Here is a 24093-nt window from a genome sequence, read left to right on the forward strand (position 1 = left end):
TCTTGAAGAGTAAGAGGCTTAATTGGTAAACCTACCGGGTTGGTCTAGTGGTTAACTCGTCATCGCAAATCAGCTAATTTCGAAGTCGAGAGTTCTAAGGTTCAAATCCTATTAAAGGCAAGAATAATCTTTTTACGGATTTGAATACTAGATAGTGGTTACCAGTTTTCTTTAGTGGTTGGAATTCAATTAATTACACATCTCAGGATTGGTCGACCTGAGACTGTACAAAACTACACTTCATTTACATACATATATGTCATCCTCATTCATCCTCTGAAGTAATACCATACGGTATTTCCGGAGGCTAAACAGAAAAAAAGATAATAACCCTGAAGTAAAAGGTTACATATATATATATATATATATATATATATATATATATATATATATATTTCTTATTATTTATATTCTAATGTCGACATATTACAAAATAGAATTATAAACGAGTGTTCCGGTCTAAAGTAATAAAAAATATTATTGCATTTGCTATTTAAAAATTAAAGAGATAAAACATTTCATTTAATGGAACAAAATAATATTAAAAATGCCTATCTTATAAAAACAAAATTTATAAATAAAAAAAACGAATACACGTGTAATGACACTGTTATAATAAATTATAATATGAAAACAACTTTAAATTTAATATTATATTATAATACAATACGAATAGGATAGGGCAGCTTACACTTCAATATCAACGCATCACTTTATATTTAAATTACTTGAAAATAATGATGCGTTATTTAATTATTAAAGGTCCGATGTTTAATATAAACGAGGTCATGGTTTTAAATTAACTTTTACTCAAAATCAGTAAAGATCTTTAATAATTAAAAGTAAATTATTATTTTTATTTTTATGTAAAATATCTATTTTTCAAACCGAATGAATTATCCAGTTTTAAGGTATTGTAAATGGGTCAAACCTACCCATTCAAAGCTACCAAAGCTATCTATCAAAGCTAGGTATCAAAGCTACCTATTATAATGGGTACTATGATTTGACTTCCGGAAAATTTTGACATAGCTTCGCGTTTCACATCCACCAGACCCCAAAAGCACTTCAGCTCAAAAGTATATATATTCATTTACATATATTTCACTTTCTTGTGGACACGATAACTGCAGTAATTTTATGCCAGTAATTTCAAAATGTTCCTTAAAAATAACTCATCCGAAAATAATACATGTTTAATTGATAAAATATCAGTAACTATATTTACATAACACTAAACACTGGAATAATAAAACTTACGAGAACCAATGTTCATTTAACAGAGAATTTTGGCCTCGTATCTAATGAGTGTCAATTAATTAAAGGGAAGTAAATAAATTTATTTACATTAGTAGCTGTTTTTTTATAAACTAATTGTTATTTGTCAATTTATTTATATTAATAGATTATATTTTAATTAAAATCAAATAATTGGCACGTAAATTTATTATTAAAACACGGTTAAAATACTGGATTAATATATTGGTTAAATATATTTAAACACAATCCTCAATCATAATGTTTCTTATCTGCGGTTAATCCTCTCATGACTATTGTTAGTCGTTAATTAACAGAAATTCCATGATCGATTAATAAGATAATGAAATGTGATTGTTGTTTGTATTCCTTTTTTACATGGAATTAACGAACTCTCCCAGTCGACAGTGATTTTAATCTTTTAGCAAAAAAAGTATGTTTCATTACTTCCTTGTGCGAAGTAAAGGATGTATTGTGACCCTTAATCCTGAAAAATTTCAGTTTTCAGATTTCAACGGAAATATGTATTTTGACCATCCCTGAATCCAATTTCTAGTTTCGGCGTGACGTCTGTATGTAGGTGTGTACCGTAGGATGTTGAAATTTTGGATTTACGACTGTTGTAACATATAGTTGTGCACCTCCCTTTTTTTATTGCAATCGATTGAACCAATAGTGTCTAAAAAAGCTCAAAATCCTATTTTTTTTTATTTTTTTTTTCTTGACTGCAGTAATAAGGCCTCATTGAAAGCTTTCCAACTATTATCAAAAGTGGTACTTATTTTCATTTGTTACAAATTTATGTTAAAATATTTAATATAAAATTTATAATAAAATTTAAATTAATAAAATATTTTGGTCTTACAAGGGTAAGTAAGTACATCGATTCGAATCCGATTTCATCTCCTTTGTTAAAATGTTAAAATATCAGAAATTATTAATGAAATAAAATTTTATGTACTTTTTATTTTAAAAAATTGTGAATATGTAATTAATTAGGAGTATAGAATGTCCAAATAAGATTTTTTATAGAAGTACTAGCGGATCCGACAGACGTTGTCCTGACGCGGGATTATTGTGTAATAAATGCACACATAAATATAAGTAACTCAATAGTTAAAATTAGCAGGAATGTGTTCTAAATTTCATTAAAATGACTATTAGTATGTTATTATGAGTTTGTGATTGTTGTATTATTGTAATGGGTTTATTGATTAATTATGTGTAGTATGGTTACTATTTATTTTCACTAAATATTGAGATGTCCGATGAAAATTGAATTAAAAAATCGAAACGTCGTAAAATTAATAATTAGTGTAATTAATAAATTTTCATCCAACTTACTACTAATTTTCACTTAACATCATTCTAAAAAAGTACCTCCTACATATTTTTTATTTTTTATTTAATAATTTTGATGTTTCATAACCATGTAACAGCTTTATTAATCAATTAATAAAAAAATTAAAGCACTGTAAAAAAGCAACGTAGTTAAAATTTTGGTAGACTTTTTTATCATTTTTCTCATTCTTTATTTTAACATCTATTTTACCAAATTTTAGATAATTGTAAATTAAAAATAATTTTAGAAAACTTTTTATAAAATTAATCAGTTAAAACATTATAAATTGAATTTTTTAAATATACTTTAAACTATATTATAAGTAACTTATATTTTAATTTTGTAAATGTTATAATTTATTTTACAAACTTAAATTTTTATTTTCAAAGAGCCGTTCAATACTTCATAAGTTGCATAGAATCAAATGAGAACTGACAATTTAATATTTGTAGGTTAAGTTGATTGTTAATGAATGCACGTGTATACATCATTAAAATTCATGAAAATCATGTAAAATACTCACTTCAATACTGGACCTTACAAATTTGCACAATGTACATTTTTTAATTAAACTTTAAAACGTTGTTTCAATAAATAATAATATAATATAATATTCTAGATAAGCGCGCAATTCTAGCAGAATCGGCAATGCTTCGCTATTGCTAGATCTGAGTATACACACAGATTAAATGACAACAATTTAAAGTTTCATAAAACCTTAAAAAACTGAACATTAGCAATTTAACAAAATTTAACCTTTCATTTTATAAAGGTCAGAATGTAAATAAATCCAAATGGCAAAACAACAGCACTACCTATCGGATTTAATTCACACCACTCTCTAATCACAGTATTCGGTGGAAAATAATTTTTTAACGAAAAGTGTTGTGCATGCAAAATCATTACAATTAATACTGAACATTAAAAAACTTACAAAACATTACGGAACCTTATAAAATTTCACCTTTAACTTTAGAAATTCAGAATATAAATAAATCCAATTGTTAGAACAGCACTATCTATCGGATTTAATTCATACTATTCTCTAAATACGAATTTTAATCTAAGAACAACTAAGCTACGATGCAAGTAACTGATATGCGAAAAAGCAACAAAATAAAATAAATTCCTAGAATCCGATCGCAGCACCAACTACCGGGTTTGACTGATAAACCAAAAATTAAAAAAAAAAAAACTTCTAAAACGCGATCGCAGCTCTGCCTACCTGACCCACACGCTGTCTACCGGACCCAGTTGTGAACCTTAACCATCCCAAGATACACAACACATAAATAAATTAAAAAAACATTTTTACTTCAATACTGTACCTTACAAATTTGCACAATTTTTTAACTACACTTTAAAACGTTATTTCAATAAATAATAATATAATATTTCTCAATACGCGCACAATTCTATACGCGATCGCAGTGCAGCCTACTTGTTACTTAATCAGTTGTGATTTTGTTTACATTGGCAACGGTCATACGGGCTCTTTGTGATTGGTCGTTGTGTTTGACAGCGGCCATCTTGCATTGCATTGGTTTTCCTTTGTTTACATTTCCATATGATTTATTAGCCTCTTATATATTAAAAAACTGTTTTCTCGCGATTTTTTGTAACACAATAATAACACAAAATTACGAAATATTTTTCTCAATTTGATTGCAGCACCAACTGTCGGGACAAACTAAAATTAAAATAGAATATTATTGAATATTCGATACTGCGATGGTAGTGTAGTCTGCCGGATCCAATGTAAAACATTCCAAAATCAACAACTACTTATAAATAAAAAATGAATTAAAAACACATTTTCCAGTGGACCAAATTGTGAATCTAAATCATTCTCGAATCCCCTTGAACACACACACAAAATTTCCTCAAAATCAGTCCAGCCGTTTAGGAGTTCACTTTCATACATACGCACACAAGAAATATATATATAAAGATTTCCTTTTAACAACGTATTTCAGATGGTGTAAAAGTTGACGATAATGTATGTTTTACTTAAACTTTTAAAAAACTAAAACCGATATTATAAGTCTTTTATTATATTTTATGGATCGCGCGCGCGTGCACGCACGCACACACACACACACACACACACACACACACACACACACACACACACACACACACACACACACACACACACGCATGCCATGCACTTTTCTTAACAAAAACACAAATTTGTGAACTACAAATTAATATAAAACTTACAACCATAAAAGTACAAATTATATTTTGTAGTAGAAATTTTTAGATTACCTTTTCATAATATTGAAGATATTTCCGTGATTTTACCTTTTAAAAACAAAAGAGACTAAAGTATGAAATGGCGAGAGAAGAAACATTTTAGAAGTAAACTTGACAATTTCAGTAGTAAAAGAAAATAAGTACTTGCTTGTTCCGTGTACTGGGTTTTGGTGAAACGAGATTTTCTATAGCAGGAGGACAATTCACGTTGTCCTATTCAACTGGTAAAGTAGGGCCTTGTGTAATAACATAATCTCAAGTTTTCTTCACGCTCCTACCATAAAAATCAAGCCTCTGTAAAATTTTCTAAAGATATTTTTTTCCTCTAGTTTATTCAAAAATAATGTTGTCTTATTTATTGATATCTTATTTCTGTTGTAGTTGTGGTTTAAAAATTTAAAAAATTGTTGTGGACAGCACATGACTGTCTTGTATACCTATTAAATTACATTTAAAAAAAATTAAAAGTACATACAATTTTATTACATTAAAAACATCTGATATTTTCTAAATAATAATATTAGATAGATATAAGGCTTTATTTATTTAATGAATAATAAAGCTACTTTAAGTTTATCCTAATACTTCAGGTAAGATTGTTGAATTTATAATTCTATAAATATTAGATGTTAATAAAAACTAATAACATTTTGGCAATTGTGTAACTGTCCACTTTATTAAAGGATTCGAGGATCGTATCTCACTCTCAAATGAAATGTGTTTAAATGAAGTGCAGCAAAAATGTGTTTATGTAATTTAATAAGCGTACAAGGAAGTCAGGCGGTGTCCACATTAGATTTTTTTTTTTAGTATTTTACCATGACTAAACTCAGCCTTGATAACGTTAAGAATAATTTTTTAAATATGTTCCACCTTTCTATTATAGAGCCATTTTCTTCCATATTTTATCTTGTCCTATTTTATCCTTCTCTGTTTATCTGAAATAAGATAATTTTCTTGTATTCTTTTTGCGATTCTTTTCTGTACATTTTTAAAAAATATTTTTTGTGTTGATTCTTTGCTGTATACTGTCAGTATTTTTCTCATTAAACTCAACACATCTTTAATAAAATTCACTTCCCTGTGGCAAACGTCCATCCCAAGTGGACACCGATTTATCCTGTAAACCATTGCATTAAAAGCTACAATATTATGTTGCATAGAATGAAAATATATTTCACGGTTGTACGTACGTTTTTTTTTTTAAATAAAAATATTTCTATTATCTTTATAAATTAATTTTAAATTTAAAAATGGTAACACATATTTAATTTCAGAGTAATTAGTTCGGTTAGGCCTTAATTAATAAGGTTCAGTTTTTTTTATTTTAAAGTGTTTTATATGTATTATTTATTTTTTTATTGGTTGTTGTTTGTTATATAAAAATAATAATAAATTAATAATATAAAATAAAATTCCAAAGTTTTAATCATTATCCAATAACAGTAACACTTAAATGCGAAAAATTCTGGGCGCTTCAATATTTCTTCCATACACTTAAAAAGAAATAACTAAGCTAATTTACCGATCGATTACTAATAGTTTATTGTTAAATAAATTTATACTTCAATAATTTTTTTTTAAGTAGTACTTACTTAAAAAACGCTTACACGTAGATCAATTTATAGTTGGTATTTTTTCAATGTTTAGTGATTAAAAATCATACAAGTTTGAGAACAATTATATGTACATATTATTTCTGAACTAAATTTTATCAAGCACTGCAGGAATGTTAATTAATGTTTTATATTAATTATTGAATAAACGTTTCAGTTTCTGAAACGTTTGCATTTAGTAATTTAAATAAAAATTTGTTAAGAATGAAAATCATAGAATTGCTTACATAGACAGTAGTTCCGAACTGACGGAATATAGTCGGTCTATTTAAACCGGGTATGAACGGGTGAACTAAATTTATTCACCCGATGAATGTACTTATGAAAGCAGCCTTACTATTAATTATTGGAGGAATTAAATTGCTTGGTGATCTCGATTACAAAAAAAAGTAAATCCAAAAAAGTGTTATGAAGACTGAAATGTGTTTGTTGAAGACATCAGGAGAATTGATTATCATTTTATTTGGTTAGACGCTGAATAAGATCGGACAAATAAGAATATTTTTTTAAATTTAGTTTTTACTTTAGCGAGAGAAATTTATGATAGTGTAACGTGAATGAATATCTCCATGGACTACTCAGTAATTAGTCCAGTTATGTGTAAGTAAATTAACAGAGCAAGATTTTCAACAGAATTATTCTAAATTAATGAGTTCTACGAGAGAGTGAGTGAGACAAAGAGATTATGTTGTTCGCGCGCGTGCGTGGAAGAGATAGAGTTGAATGTGAGTGGATTAAAACTCCAAGTAATTAATAAATAAGTTTATTACAACTTTTAAAAATACTCAAGAGGTTCAAAAAAGTTCACTTTTTTTGTAAACTAAAAATCAATTATAAAAGTTTGAATAATAGAGTTAGAAGATATTAAAAGTTAATTTTTTAGTAATTTTTTTCTTCTGTTTCTTAAACTAAATTTCAAGTTATATTGGATGAGACTGAAGAAAAAAAGAAAGTAAAATATTGAATAAAGGTGTGACTTCACATTTAGTAAAGCAATATTTGATTTAACATTTACTAGATTATAACATTTTTAAACCCATTAAATTAAAAGAAAAAATTAAATAAAAACGTTTAAAATTTATTTTCTTTTATATAAAAATTGTTATCGTATAACATAAAATAATCATTATAATTAATTAAGTAAAAATTAAAAATTCATATTTAATTATCTTTAAATTGAATGATAATTATATACAATTGAATTTCTATTTACAATCTCACTAGTCTTACGAAGATTAAATTTATATCAGAAAAATATTTTTCACGAAAAAATATAAAAAACAAGTAATGTAGTCAACAAAGCATATCTCATGTTATCTGATAATCCAATTTAAATTATAGAAATTCAAAACTTTTATGCGTTTGGGGTAAGATTCGTGTGTTTTACCATTTTCCTCAAAAACTACTGGGCCGATTTCGATGAGGTTTTTACATTCCATAGGTATCACTGCAGACCAGGTGACATGTGTTACGGCTTTTAAAATCCAAAACCGTAGACATGTTTTACGGTTACAGGCTACCAGGGGGCGTTGCATTAGATGTGTTTCTCTAAAATGGCTGGGCCGATTTTGATGGGGTTTTTTTGCATTACATAGGTATTACTTCAGAGCAGGTTCCTAGATTAGTTTTACGTTTATAAGCCGCCAGGTGGCGCTGAAGTAGATATGTTCTTCAAAACGGCTTTTGATTATATCTAAGTCTTTCTAATTAATATTTTTTTTTAATTAACGTTTCTTTCGTTGTGGGTTGTTTAAAATTTTTAATTTTATTTACTCGTAAAATATACTACACAATGTTACAAAGTGTAGAAAAAATGTAAAAGTTTTGAAAAGATATCATTAAAATTTAATTTTAAAATGATACATGTGGCTATAACGCTACTGAAGTTACTCTGCCCATGTTTCGGTAAAATTTTGAATAAAAGAAACTGAGCTTTAAAATAATGGTTTGATTGACGTTATTTGATTTTCGGAAAGCTAATTATTACCTTTTAAAGTTATTTTTTTATAAAAATTCTTTTTATGATAATTATATTTCATTTGAAGAAGTATTCGTTAATCTAAAACATATCAGTTGATAATGATTACTTCTCAGTTAATTACAGAGAACTGAAATATTCGGTAATTAAGTTAAAAACACATCTATCTATAAAAAAAAGAAAGTAACAAAGTAATTTTTTTTTAGGGTTTATTTTTTAAAGCTTTCTAATACCTATGACTTTATTTTAGTGGAGAATAAATAATAACATGTTCTCTCTTTTTCCTTGCGATGACATTTACCCTTTCGTATCTCGGTCCCATCAGAGATCAGCTACTTAAGTTATTACTTCATTTTGTTTCAAAGCTTTATTCTTTGTTATCTTGATATTTTATATTTAACAAAAATATTGATATTATTTTAAAATGTACTTTTTTTTTAAATCTTGACTTACAAAAAATCATTAATTTTAATAATTTGTGAGCCTTTGACCAAAACCCGGTCAGGCATGGCGTTTTCATACGCTACAAAATTCCATTTCCATATCACACGCACAATCATTAAGTTTACCTGTTGATATCATCAAACCAAAAAAAATACTTTCTGTAAAAGATCAACTATGATTTTAAAACATATTTATGTGCATTTCTATCCATAATAGTGATTTTAAAATCAAGTACTTAAGTGATTTAATAATGTTTTGTTAAATCTTTTTTTATGCCTAATTTTGTGATTTTCATTAATTTCTTGAAAAGTAATGACTTCTTTTAATAATTATATTTTTTTAATAGAGTAAAACCTTTTTATATTAAGGTCACATGACTATTTAAAGGAATTCCGACGCCGACCAGTAGCAACATGATTGGTATGGAGTCTATATTTAAAACGTAAAAATGCAATGAAAGTATAACTTTCAAAGAAATTACAGTATACTAATAAGAATATTTATTTTCTTTAAATTATTATCATAATTTAACAATAACAATTATTATTTTTGCGAGTAGAATTGGGGATATGGACTTCCAAAGATGGATGGTGGCTAACCCACTCTTAGTAAGCATATGGAATAATTTATAATCTGTTTTGAAATGACAAGTAAAGTGAATGACAATTATGACATCCTGGATTAACAAAAATGCTTATCTAAGTTGCCGATATAATCACTACTTAAAGCGAATTCTATTTTCTGCCCTCCTGTTGAAGGTCACACCTGCTTTCCTTCATATCTCGAGTCGAGAGTCGAATTTATCTTTTTTATCATTTTATTTTTTCATTTACGTTACTTTTACGCAAAATCTATAAAAAATTATTTCTTCTTAAAGTATTTCACATCTATTTTCTCAGTTTTACTCATTCACTCTCTCTCTCTCTCTCTCTCTCTCTCTCTCTCTATATATATATATATATATATAGCCGGCTCGTCTTGCCAGAACCTCGAGGCTCAGGTCAGCCCAGGGGAATCTCGGAGCCAACTCAGAGGCTTCTCGGGGGCAAAGGTCTATCCCATGGCCGCAGAGCTCATTTCGCTCGCCATTCCCAATTTTTCAGGGGGAGCGGCGCCCTGGACACCGCAGAGCTTGCTTCGGTCGCCATTCCCACCTACCCAGAGGGCTACACCCTCTAGAACCCCCCATTGTACGTTATCCTCACGGTTTTGAGAATAATAATGATAAATAATAATTAGAAATTACAAAAGATAGAATAATCAAAGGTCGTCAAAAGGAAAAGTTAGTAGGTAACTAAAGTACACGCACCCTCGACGACGAAAAATTCGTAACTTATTTCTTTGCCATGGCAGAAATATAATAATGAAGTAAAAGGATTAATTTACTTTTTCCTTAATGAATATCTTTAATTTACAACTTCACTTCGGTCGGTGACTTTCCTGGGAAGGAACGAATGTATCCTGCAAATTTGAAAGTAATAGGTCGGTTGATTCTCGCGTGATGCGATAACAAACAAACTGACAAACTTTATATTTATATATATAAATTTACGAATAACTGTGAGTAACTGTGAGAGTATACTTGATGCATGCAAATGTTAGCCTTCAAGCTACTAACAAATACTCCGGTTGAATTTTGAGATCGGACGATGGTTTGCAGAGATATTATATAAAAGCACCCCATTACACCTCCCAAAACAGCGCCTCAGGTGTACCTCGTTTTTTAATTCTACTATTTTTGTAATATTATTCACTCGATTTAATCCATTCATTCAGTTCAAACCCAGCTCACACAGTGATAAAGACTCACAGTGCTTTTATTAACTCAATTAGTTCAATTTATTAGTTCATTAATTCAATTCATTCATTGTGCTTCAACCGGAAAATTTCCACTACTACATATATTTTTTTTTTCGAGATGAAATATATCTAAAAACCTTCTCAGTTAGGCCAGGAAACATGGGTAAAAATTTGTTTGCAGTTGATTGAGTAGTTTTTTGTTTATTCCGAACAAACACCCTGTTCTTCTTTATATAATAGTATAGATATATCAGAGTCCTTTTCTCAGCTATTCTGCTTATCACGTCTTCATTTGAAAGTTTGTTCGTTCATTCCGGTCTTAAAAAATCTTCTCATAACCCCATTTTGAAAGAGTATAACGTACCAATCACTATTTTCTTTAATAGTGTCGAAGATTGTGATACTTCAGTAAACAGTCATTCTTATGTATATACCACATACTCAAATAACCTTCATCTTTCTTCGAGGCAACAAATTTCCTCATTTTTGATTGCCTCTTTTGTCATTCCTATTATCGACTTTTTTTGCAGATATTCACTTCTATTGTTAACCATCAGCAATTTAACCTAATTTACAATAATTTCAGCATTATTTTATTGCTTTAACTTCAATATCCATTTCATTCGTGTTACCAATCCTCATTTCTTTTATTTTTATTCGTATTTATGTATAAACATATAAAAACATTCCCATGTATTTTATCGTTATACAACCTTTTTTTTTTTTTACTTTTCTACCCTTTTAACATAGTTTTATTATTTGCAACTTTTATGGAGTACGTTCGTTTTAAATTTGATTTCTTACAATTTTCTAAATGAATAAAGTAGTTATTTTATAAAATTTGTGTTAATGTACAACATCGGAATTATGTTACTTGAAATTTTACGAATTTTTTCATAAAATCATTGATGTTAATATTTTCTTTAAAGACACTACGGTATTTTAGTCATTAATTTTTCCAAAAATAATACAGATCCCTTTCAATCAATATAAAAGAGCATATCGTATCACATAATAAAGATATGACTAATCTGTTAAACACGTTTTACGTCGGTTACATGTATACGAGTAATTTAGTAAGTTAGTATTTTAACCGTTAAAACCGAACGGGTATAACCAATCAACAAACGGTTGCAGGCCACATCACATGAGTCAGAAGTTCTCCTAAAATGTAGCATATTCTTCTATAAGAATAAAATGTGTACCATGCCGGGTTTAAAAAAAATCTGATGTGGACACCACATCCTTGTACGACTTCCTTCCTATGCCTTCCTTGTACGCCTATTAAATAGCAAATATACATTTTTTTCTGCATTTCATCTAAACTTATTTCATTTGAAAGTGAGATACGATCCTCCAATTCTTTAATAAAGTGGAAAGTTACAAAATTGCTGAAATATTAGTTTTTATTGACATTATACATTTATACAATTTTTAATTCAACAATCTTACCAGAAATATTAGGATACAGTAAAAGTGCCTTTATTACTCTTTAAATGTCTTATATCTATCTAATAATATGTTTTTTTTAAATTATTATGATGTATCCATGAACAAAATGCAAACAAAAATGAATAATCAAATGTTTTACCAAATCTGATGGGGACACCACATGACTTACTTGTACGCCTATTAAATTACCTAAACACATTTTTTTTTTTAAATGATAAGTACATGAAAATTTAACTTCTGATATTTTTCATATTTTTTTTATTGTTATTATTGAATTATTATTTATTATAAAACTTTTTTTATAATCAGAGGTTAATAATTATTAATAAATCAATATATTTAAATTAAAAATTAATAAAAAAGGAGATGAACTCTGATTCGAACCTATGTGCCCTCTCGTTGTAAGATAAAAATATTTCATTAACTAACATTTCATTTTTTTTTTTTTGACTATAACTCTGAAACCAATGAAAATAAGTACCAATTATGATATACCGTTTAAAGCTCTCAATGAGGGCTTATTATTGCAGTTAAGAAAACGTCCAAAATCCAAATGTTTTGGATTTTGGGCTTTTTTGGACACTTTTGGTTCAGTCTGCTGCCATCAAAACGGGAGGTGCGCAACTAGATGTTACAACAGTCCAAGTTCCAAAGTTTCAACATCCTACGGCTAATCGTTTTAGAGTTATGCGAGATACATACGTACGTACATACATACATACGAACATACAGACGTCGCGCCGGAACTAGTCAAAATGTATTCATGGATGGTCAAAATCGATATTTCCGTTGAAATTCGATAACCGACATTTTTCGCGATCACAATACTTTCTTAACTTTGTCTAAGGAAATAAAAATGAAGAGGAAGTTGTTTCCGGTTACTTTCTTTATTAGCCAAATATTATCCAATTTGATATCAGTATGTCAAGCTTATCGAAATGTAGGTAATAATGAGCCTATAAGTGACATCTTCATTCTGTTCATCATAGACCTGGCTGTATAGTTGATGTTATTACTCTTAGAGAAAGCAACTCAAACTGGTGCTACTTATACCTAAGATACTTTGCATGCTTTACAGTCATTAGAAACTCTGGGACAGATAATTCTAAAACAGCAGATAATATACTCATTTTTAATTAATAAGTTACTAATAAATTATTTGTTATATAATGTTTTATACTCTAAGAAAATTAACGATTTTTTTTTTTGTATAACATGTTTTAGTTTTACAGAACTTTAGAAGATGTAACAATTTTTGTCAGTTCGTTAATAAGAAGGATCAAAATTTTATTAAAATTAATATTTCATTTTTCAATGACACATTTACATCAGTTAAGTGAATTGTGCTCAGTTTCATGTACAAATTCATACTATACCATTTTTTTTAGCAAATTTCTATATAATTTGGAATTGGTGGTATGTATGTATGAATAAGATCTTTTCAACTGCTCTCCCGGATACAAAATCTTAACTAATTTTGAGGAAATTGGTGGGTTAATGTAAACCTATTGGAAATAGAATTTTATTGATTTTTAAGCGAATCTGTTTATAGGAACCGATGTTAAAAGCAAAACTGGGATTTTGGTAACGTTTTCAAGAATAACCGTCCTGACGCACTTACTGCGACAAAGGTTTTTTTTGTTTCTGACTGATGAATTAATTCATCATAGTACCGGAATGTTTACGCCTTCTGGTTCGGAGTACCAGAAATTAAAAAAAAAATGTACTAAATGTTTCTAATCTTTATTTAAATATAATATTTTAATTATTTTCGTCGAAATTTATTTATTGAGAGTGATTTTAATTTCCCTTTGCATTTTTATTACTGTTTATTCATAAGCTCTAAAATATACTGTATCCGATATTAATTTCTTTCTGATGTCTGAAACTGAGTTACTCTAATATACGTATTTATAGATGCTTAGGGACATACACACCTCATTAAACTAGTTTTGCAGTTTATTGCTATTTAATTATATTTTTGTTTTCAGATTGTGGCAAATTATATTGGAGTAAAACATGCTTTGGAGTATGTTCCTTCAACTAGTATTCACTGGGCTGGAGGTCGACTGAGTCCGCCACCCGATACTCCACTCTGTGGATTTGATGGTACACTCTGCCGAAGTGAGTAATATTAGTATCTATTTATAGAAAATTAAAATATATTTATTTGATTATTTAGTTCGTTTTTCTAAAATATTTTTTTTTTAAATTAAGTATCTGGAGGTTTAGAGAAATAGAAGGTATCCATTAAAATCCTTTTACTCAAATTTAGTAAAACTTTGTTAAATCCAAAAGTAAAAGCCATCCACACTAAAGCGTATGAATTACCAAGAAATAATTTTAGCAACTTATAACCTCAAAATTACAAGTAGATTCTAATGTATCATTTTTTTTTTATTTAACAGATTTATTGTTTAGAGAATGGTGTATGATTTAAATACAATTTGTCTTTTAACTGATAAGTTTGTTTTTAGATTCGAATTTGGGATTTTTTATGTTCTAGAGTAATAAGTATCCTAATCATAATTCTCAAGCTTTGAGGTTAGTAGTGAATTAATCAGAAGAAATAAACATTTTAAAATACCCTAGGTGGCTGTGGCCGAAGGTGGTGTAGTAGGTAGTATAGTAAGTAGGTAAGTGCGGGCTTACTTCAGTGAGCCAGCACGGTCAATTTCTTCGATATCGACGCAACGTTAAGAATCGTAATCTAATAGCTGTGTTAATTGTTGTTAATCGTTGACAATAGAATTTTTGTTATAATTTGTGAAATTTATAATAATATAAATTGTTTTGTTTATTTTTATTATCATACAATAATAATGCTGACTGTTATGGATTAATACCCCAACCGCGCAGTCGTTATAGTCTCTATCTCTCATTATAACGTTTTTAGTGAATTGGACTGTATTCTGGTTTTTATAATCTAAGTGTCATTAAAAAAAATATTGAATTTTTTTTACATGTAAGTTTTTGTATTTTTTCCGATCTACAGAAACGTGCTGTCGATTTCTCTCGCAGAACCTACTCTATGCTATTTAAAAGTAACCTGTATTGTGCTCGTTCATTCATTACCAACTAGATATTTTCAGATGAATTCAGTTCAAATGATATTCTTAAAACTGAATGAGGTTTAGATCGGTAACTTTCACATATTTTATGTCATTAATTCTGGTTTATATCATTTTATTATGTAGATTAACAAAAATTTCACCGTGGATTCTCATTGATGAAAATCATCAAGTCTATTTTGTAAGTTAGTTTTCTATTATCGTTTTAATTAAACTATAATTTTGAGCTGAATATAAATTAAATTGTGACAAAATGTACTGCCAAGTATTACTATAGTGTGAGGCGATAACGGAAAAATTTCTGTTAATCAATACAGAAGGCATAAAGAAAAATGTTATTTTTAATGCTGAAACAAAAAAATGAATAAATAAATAAAAATAAAATAAATTTAAATATGATTAAGCTTATTGACAGTTTAAAATAACCGTTTGTTTCAGAAATTTCGATAATGTTACGTAAATTAGGGAGATTTCATAAGAAAGCTATCTGTGGTAATGGGTACCATGATTCGACTTTTGGAAAATTTTGACATATCTTCGCATTTCACATCCCCCAGACCCCAAAACCACCGTCAGTTCAAAAGTTTATATATACGTTTATAAATAAATTTAAAAAAAAAATATATATATATATTTCACTTTCTTATGGACACGATAACGGCCATAATTTTGGGTCAATCAATTGATACATCAAATATAACGACCAAAACTCTCGGTCAAGTTCGTTAATTGGTAAAATCGAGGCATGGGGGGGGCTCTTTTGGAAAAAAACAACAACAAAATATCGCTACAACTTTCTTATCAAGTAAAATATTTAATTAGTTTAAAGTGCCTGCTATTCTTTGGATAAGAGTCTAAAATTTATCTAAGTAAATTTTTTTCCAGTGGACCAACCACTGGCCCAATGGGTGGAAAAAATGGGGTTTCAAAGACAAAAAAGTCATACCTCCCTTAATAGTCACAGTATCGAATCGGTTTAAAGTGGTTCTTATTCCTCTAAAAATTACCTAAAACTTTTGTCTGGAACAATTTTTCATATGACCAACCTACGGCAAGGGATAACCAAAATGTTGCTGGAATTGTAGATGATGGGGTTTGTCATAAGCGAAATATGTGAAACTTCTTTCACATGCAACCATTGTCATATTGAGTAAATTTGAAGTTTTTCTTAATTTTAAGGTGGAAATCTTTTTTATCCCCTACTTAGCACCAGTAAAATCTACCTCCGCTTTCCGACCTGCCGAAACGGATTTTTTTCTATTTCAATTATAAGTACTATATATTTATTATCTATTTTTCTAAAGTGTAAAGTGTAGTTGAAATTTATTTCAACTACTCAGGCCGACCATTCCGGAGACGTATGATTAATTGAACCCTCTCTCCTAAATTACACTTCCACCCACTCTCTATTTTTTTATTTAGCCTCCGGAACCACCGTAAGGTATTATTTTAGTGGTTGAATGAGGATGAACCCACCGGGTTGGTCTAGTGGTGAACGCGTTTTCCCAAATCAGCTGATTTTGTAGTCGAGAATTCCAACGTTCAAGTTCTAGTAAAGGCAGTCATTTTTACACGGATCTTAACACTAGATCGTGGATACCGATGTTCTTTGGTGGTTGGGTTTCAATTAACCACACATCTCAGGAATGGTCGAAATGAGACTGTACAAGACTACACTTCATTTACACTCATACATATCATACTCATTCATCCTCTGAAGTATTATCTGAAAGATAATTACCGGAGGCTAAACAGGAAAAAAAGTATGAATAAATGTAAATAAAGTGTAGTCATGTACAGTCTCAGTCGACCACTTCTGAGAGGTGAGGCTAATTGAAACCCAACCCCCAAAAAACACCAGTATCCACGATGTAGTATATTCAGATCCGTATAAAAGTAGCTACTGCCTTTACTAGTAAACCTTAGAACTCTTGACTTTGAAATCAGCTGATTTGCTATGACGAGTTTACCACTAGACCAACCCGGTGGATTACACCGATATTCACTGTCTAGTATTCAAATCCATATAAAAGCAGTTAACGTTTACTAGGATTTGAACTTCATAAACTTCAACTTCGAAAGTCAGCTGTTAAACAACTTATTTTTTACAAGTAAACCACTGGTCTAGCCCGGTAGGTTAAGTACTATATTTAAATTTAACATTGTAATATCAAAATAAATGGTGATTCTGATGGAAAACCTAAAGTTTCTTACTTAATCTTTCATAATATCTCCCTATTTTATGTACATGTGAAATTCGAAAAGATTTATTGTTTGTATATCTTTAATAAACATTACTTCAATGGAATTTAAATTTTATTATATAATAAAAAACTAAAAATTTAAAATTATTCAATTATTTAGTGGGAAATTTTCTGAATGAAAAATGTTTTTTAACCGATAACCTACTGAATATTATTCAGTACTGTTGTGCCACCTAAGTATTACTATAAAAAAAATTGAGTAACACCATAAATGCTTTAGGTGATACAAACGATGAAGATCCAAGGATGTTAACAGACCGTTAATAAGATAAAGTTTATTGTCTTTAATAGATTTGGTTTATAAAGATTATTTCTTGATGATTTCATGGATAAAGCTTTGAAGAAGACATAACACGTATATAATTATTCCACATCCCCAGGGCGCGCCGCAATAAGGATAAAAATATTGTAAGGTCGAAGTTTTCTTCGAGAACCTGCTGTGTAAAATGTCCTTATTTTTCATAACTCTTTCATCGCCGGATTTCTTATATTTTTCTTTTTTTTCAATTTTATTTATAGTTACTTATATTAAAAAAAAAAAAACAAATAATTCCATATTAAAATTATAAACTTGAGGAATTTCTGAAGTCAAGAGTTCTTATTCGTAATTTAAATCTAAATCAGTACAAGGTAAATAAGTTAATTTCATAAATTTTGTGCCATTTCAGTTAGCTAGAATAATTTTTTCTTTACGTTTCCCAGATTTTTTACGCATTGCGCTGAAGTTTTACGACCCTATGTTACTCAAAATTACTGGAGTAAGCCTGTAGTGCACAGTTTAAATAAACGATTGCATTCTTTTAATTATCGTGTCCGGTGTTACTTAATTACGATGCTCGATGCTGATTAACACTCAGTCTACTTATGCTTATTATAATAAATGTTACTTAATTATTTCTTTTTAATAAGGTTAAATTAGTTAAATGAATGAGTTTTAAATTTTTGATTATTGGTTCATCAGCAAGGAAATACCTTCTAAGAACTTTGTTTTTAAATTGTAAATAGTAACCTTTTATACAAATATATATATACTTAAATTATATTTGAAGTGAGAAATAACAGTTTATAGATGATTAACTATCTCAGTCAATCATCTATCTCAGTCAAAACTCTTCTGGGAAATTTTTTTTTTTTTTTAAATCAGAGAATAAATTGAAACAAAGTAATCAATATAAAATAAACAGTAAATAAAATATTTATGGAATGAGAGATTTATATATATAATTTAAAACTATTTTAAAAATTTTATTTTTAAATATAGTTTTAATTTTGTAAAATTTACTGAGAAAAGTAATACATATACTAATATTTAAGTAATCTAATTTTATTTACGTAGAAACCACATTTACGTTTAGAAATTGAAATTCCAGATAAAAAGAAATTCTCAAACAGTAACTGCATTATGTTTTTGTTAGTTTTTTTAATTTTGCGTAGGGGTTTTCTGTAGTGAGAATATAATGAAGTTGTTAGAATTACAAATTCTTTGAATAATGCATTGATTTTTTTATTAATTTATTTTAAATATTTCAAAATGTTTTTTTATTTGTATTTTTTTTTTTAACAAAGTTGGAATTTCTATTTTATAGACATTATTGTTCTCTTAAAATCGAATAATTTTCTAGAAATAGTGACGTAATTGAATAATGAGAAAAATAAAAAAAATAATAAATAAACTTTGTTATTTTTATTTGTACACGACTTATGTACTCGTGTACAATACAATCGCTAGATATATACTATTAGTTTTCGATTAATATATTAGAGTTTTGGGTTTATTTTTTTCGTTATTTCGTATCTTGTAGCGGTAAGATTTTTTTTATGAATAATTTTTTTATTTACCTTTAAACTTTGGGCATTTGGAATACAAGGCCGTTCGAAAAGTTTTCGCCCTGACACAGAGTTAGCACAAGTATGACTAAATGACTTTGACCTTTGTCAAAAAATGACCGTTTGAATGGCATACCGCTAAGTTGTGATCGAGTGAAGTAAACAAGTTTGAATTTCTTTTGTAAAATAATAGATAAAATTGGAATTCGATCTGTTATAAAAAAAAAAAATTGTTTGAAAGGTTTATCCCCGATGAACACACAATAAATGTTGAACTCCATTTCGATTTCAATGCTAAAAAAGTGGATTACTGATTTTAAATATCGTTCATCCATTCAAGATGATAGCCTTCGACACACTCAAAAACTGCTACGACAGAAGAAATAGGTACAAAAATCCACAATGCCGTATTAATGGTCACCTACTGAAGGAACTTGAGCTTGGATGTTTTAAAGAATGTTATAAAGGTTCATTATAAAGGATATTTTGAGTATGAGAAAACTTTGCGTTGGATGTGGGTGCGGCGTTTGTCGACCAAAAACGCATTCGATTGAACACGTCAACAAGATTGTTTAAGCATATTTAAACTCGATTCCATTAAGTTTCTTCGTCATTTTTATTAGGAGATGAAAGATAGATTCAATACTAGGCAGGGCTTAGGTAAAGTGTGTAAAAGAAATCGAAAAATGTTCTATCTGCAGGAAAAGTCATGGCTAAAGTTTTCGTGGTTGCGTTGAAAAAGCCAGAAGCCATCACCTCTTCATTTCTGGACAGATTGAAGGATGTGCTATTCAGAATAAACACATCTGGTTAAAGAGAAAGAGCTCTTTTACCACGATAATGCGCCTGTACAAACAGGTTTCGGATTTTTGCTGTAAAAATCTATGACCTACGCTTCGAAGTACTTCTAAATTCTCCCTATTAGTTGGATTTGGATTCCAGCAATTACTTCTCTTCCTAAACTTGAAGAAATGTAACCTGGACGAAAATTCATTTCAAATGATGAGGCCAAAGTTTATTTTTCACAGTTGGACAAATCGCATTATAGTGAGATATTAAAAAGTTGGAATGTCGTTGGTCTAAATGTATCAAATTTTAAAATACCTACGTTAAAAAACGTCTTAGGCAGAGAACTTTCCGTACTGCCCTCGTATAGAGTGTGATATATTTTTAATTATTTCTTGTTCGATAACTTATCAACAGACGACATGAATTCAATAAAATTTTTCTAAAGCGATTTAAAGGTATTTAGAAGTATTTAAAGTTTTAATGTTTCAAACTTAGATGGATTTACGACATCGAAGCTCATTAATATCTGCGTGTGCTTGGAAGAGAAATATTTTATAAAAAAATAGATTCCGAAAAAAAATCACATTCCATGCTAAATAAAAAATAAAAATATACTTCGATTGAAGTAAGAGATAAATCTGTAGATAATTTTTATATGAAAACTTTTATTGAAATTAATTACAAACAGTAACTATAACAATGTTAAATTAAAAATAATACGTAAGAAGTAACGAAAAAGAATAATGAAAATTTAAATGATAATAGTGAAATTAATTAAGAAAAACCAGGAACAATTAGTGTTTTAATACTGTTACTAATAGTAACTTTAGTAGCAATTAATATTGTTACTAAACTGGAATGGGTTCCATTGTTAAGTCGTTACCAAGTTATATTTACAACTAACCAAAGAGAGGAATGTATAGGTGCCACTTAGAATAACTTGGCAGTAATTTATTAACGGTGCTATAAAAAGTTGTAAATTACGGAACACTGTTACGCTTGTAACAGACTGTCAGACCTGACCAACAGCGTTTTAGAACCATGTGTTAGAAATAAGGCAAAAGATTCTTACTTTAATGGACGAATTACCTAAAAAAGTATAAGATTATTATTATTATATTCAAGTTATTTTCTTACTAGATTGTAATTTTTAATATTTATATCTAATATATTAATTTTTTTTATACATAGGCCTACTTGTTACAATTAATTGCAGTCTGCTGTTGTGGATTTATGATGCAAGATGTTTTATCTAAAACATGGTAGAATCCCGTAATAAGAAGTTTGAGATATATATTAAGCATCATCCGTATTTAACCAGTTTCCTTTAAAAAAATCACTTGTAGTTAAAACTATAAAGAAAGAAGACTAAATATTTATAATATAATGAAGCGTGTAGATAATATGAAAAAATAAAATAATGAAAGATTAAAAAACTATTATTTTATTGTAAAGAGCCATAATTGTAAAGGAATATATTAAAAGTCGCGTATTATTAAGTTATTTATACTTGTATATTTTTTACTACCCTAATGAAGGTAAGTATTGCGTTTTGTAAATAATTTTTTCGCGATAGAAAAGAGATAAGAACTGTTTTCCTTTTATCCTAGTTTTTCGTATGGCTTTGAGTTACTTAAAGAACCTGAGGTGCAACATGCACCAGTTAAATTTCTTACTTTCAGAGTATTAATCTGTGCTATACTCGTACATCTTCACCCCCGTAGGAGAAGACAACCGCCTTGTAACGATCCCAGTCGCTACATCACCCCGTCCCTTCAAACCCCTGATAAGCTTTACCGGAGGTTATCTTTTAGACCCTCTAAATTTGATCAGTTTGGCCTCTGTCAGGATGCCTGATGAAAATGCCTCGGGAGATATTTCTATCAGTATATTTACACAACTTCACCTTCGTTTGGCCTCTTTCAACCACGGCCATCTACCATAACTTACAACCCACCTCTGTTATACAGTATATTTCTGTTTAGCCTCCGGAACACCGTAAGGTATTACGTCAGAGGATGAGTGAGAATGATATGTATAAGTGTAAATGAAATGTATCTTGTATAGTCTCAGGTCGACCATTCCTGAGATGTGTGGTTAATTGAAATCCAACCACCAAAGAATACCGGTATCCACAATCTACTATTCAAATCCGTATAAAAATCTTTGTTATACAGCTACTTCCTGTGATGAACATAGTGGCGTGACACATTTAAGGTTAAGTAAAATCTTAATTTTGGTACCTATCGATAGGCTGGTGAGCAGTTTAAGTATATGTGACTGTGTGAAGAAAACAGACAAGATTATTTTATAGTTATAATAAATGGTTATTCAATGACGGTATAAGTACTCTACTTCTGTGAACTCTTCTATCTCTTGTATCACTTCTATCTCCATTTTCTTCTACTTTCTGCTAAACATTTGAGTTTCTAATAGCTCCAATTTCCTTTGAGGTTGTTCATAAATTTTATGATTTTCGGTTTTCTCTTTGTTTCATCTTCGATATTGATCCTTTTATTACAGATTCAATCAACATTTCTTTTCTCATGATATATTCCAGCCAAATGACTTTACTATTTTAAATTTTTCCTATTAATTTTCTATTCTTCTCCATACGTTTCATACATTTTCATTTTTTACTTTGGCCATTTAATCTTCTCCAGTCTTCCCCTACAAAAGTTTTAAATATCTTTAAATTTTTTCACTTTTCCTTAATGTCTATCTTAAGTACACTCGAAATACAAGAAACGTCTTTAAATTTTTGACTCAAATCTTACTACATAAAACCCGACTTCCGTGACGGAGTTTTAAAATCTTCGTCTTTAATCTAGTTAGTTCGAATCCCACTCAGACTGGGCATTTTTGACACGTACAAATATTTTATGCCATATTCCTTCACACAAGTTTTGAGTTTATATGATGAATTAAGATTCATGTCAAGTTATCTGCTATACAGTTACAGCTATCGCAGATAAAAGTTATTTTTCAGTTAAAGGTTAGAGTTTTTACGTACAAATTATATAGTATTCATAAAATGCAAATGTAAAAATCCATTTACATTTCCTTCTAAAATATTTCGTAATTTTTAAACTAAATGAATTATAGATTCCTTACAGTTTAAATATTAATCAAAATACGAGTGTAATCTATAATATAGTTATTTATGGTTACAAAGTAAATCATTGTTTATAATTTACGTAGTATTTTGGGTTATGTTTATGTTAACTGTGAACAATTTCTTTAATTTTTTCTTCTTTTCTAAAAAAGAAATTACATATAATAATTTCATCGGTATAAAAATACTTGTTTCAAAAAAAATTACTCTGTAATTTTCATTCCAGTTGAAATTTCTTGGTAAATAGAGTGAAAATTGTTCCAAAGTGTTAAATGAATCAAACATATTTTACTTCGATCAACTTTACTAAAAGAAGAACAAGAATAGGAATTTTGATCATTGTCTATGAGAATTAAAAACTTACAGAAGCAGAGGAAAGCAGAGATGAAAACGATAGTCGTTTGTTGAATGTCTTGCAGTATCGCAGAAATAGCGCGTTATATTAAATTAGTTACGTCATAAGTATTAAGATCTTAGAGTAACAGTGAATATATACATCTATATAACAAAAATTGTAAATGTTCGTTTGTTGAAAATCTTAAATATCCGAAAATTCTTCACCGATTGCTCTGAAATTTTGACACAACGTTTCATTTGAATGCCCACGTGTTTTTACATATCTACTATTTATAACCTAAGATGTCACACCTGTGACAAGTAAAAACATGTTTTTGTTGAAAAACAGCGCTATCTATTGGACGTAAAAACAGCACTCGCTATACTAAATATTTTACGATTCCATTTCAATGTTTCCGATATGTGTGTCCGCTATAAACTAAACAACCACTAGACCGATTTACGCGCAGGGAGAAAGGAATAATTGGAAAATGGAAAAAGGGAAAATCGAAGAAGTGGAAAGAGGGAAAGCTGGGAAATGGA

The 24093-nt window shown here is 28.9% G+C and overlaps 1 protein-coding gene across 1 annotated transcript in view; it reads left to right on the top strand.

Moving 5' to 3' along the window:
- LOC142325158 (atrial natriuretic peptide receptor 1) overlaps positions 1 to 24093 on the top strand; it is a 1463037-nt gene that overhangs the window by 777221 nt on the left and 661723 nt on the right. The window contains exon 8 of the mRNA XM_075366562.1: positions 14140 to 14272. Within this exon, the coding sequence (XP_075222677.1) occupies positions 14140 to 14272 (133 nt within the window). The remainder of the gene's footprint in view (positions 1 to 14139; positions 14273 to 24093) is intronic.

Source organism: Lycorma delicatula, chromosome 5, assembly GCF_047948215.1.
Source record: "Lycorma delicatula isolate Av1 chromosome 5, ASM4794821v1, whole genome shotgun sequence".
NCBI lineage: Eukaryota > Metazoa > Arthropoda > Insecta > Hemiptera > Fulgoridae > Lycorma > Lycorma delicatula.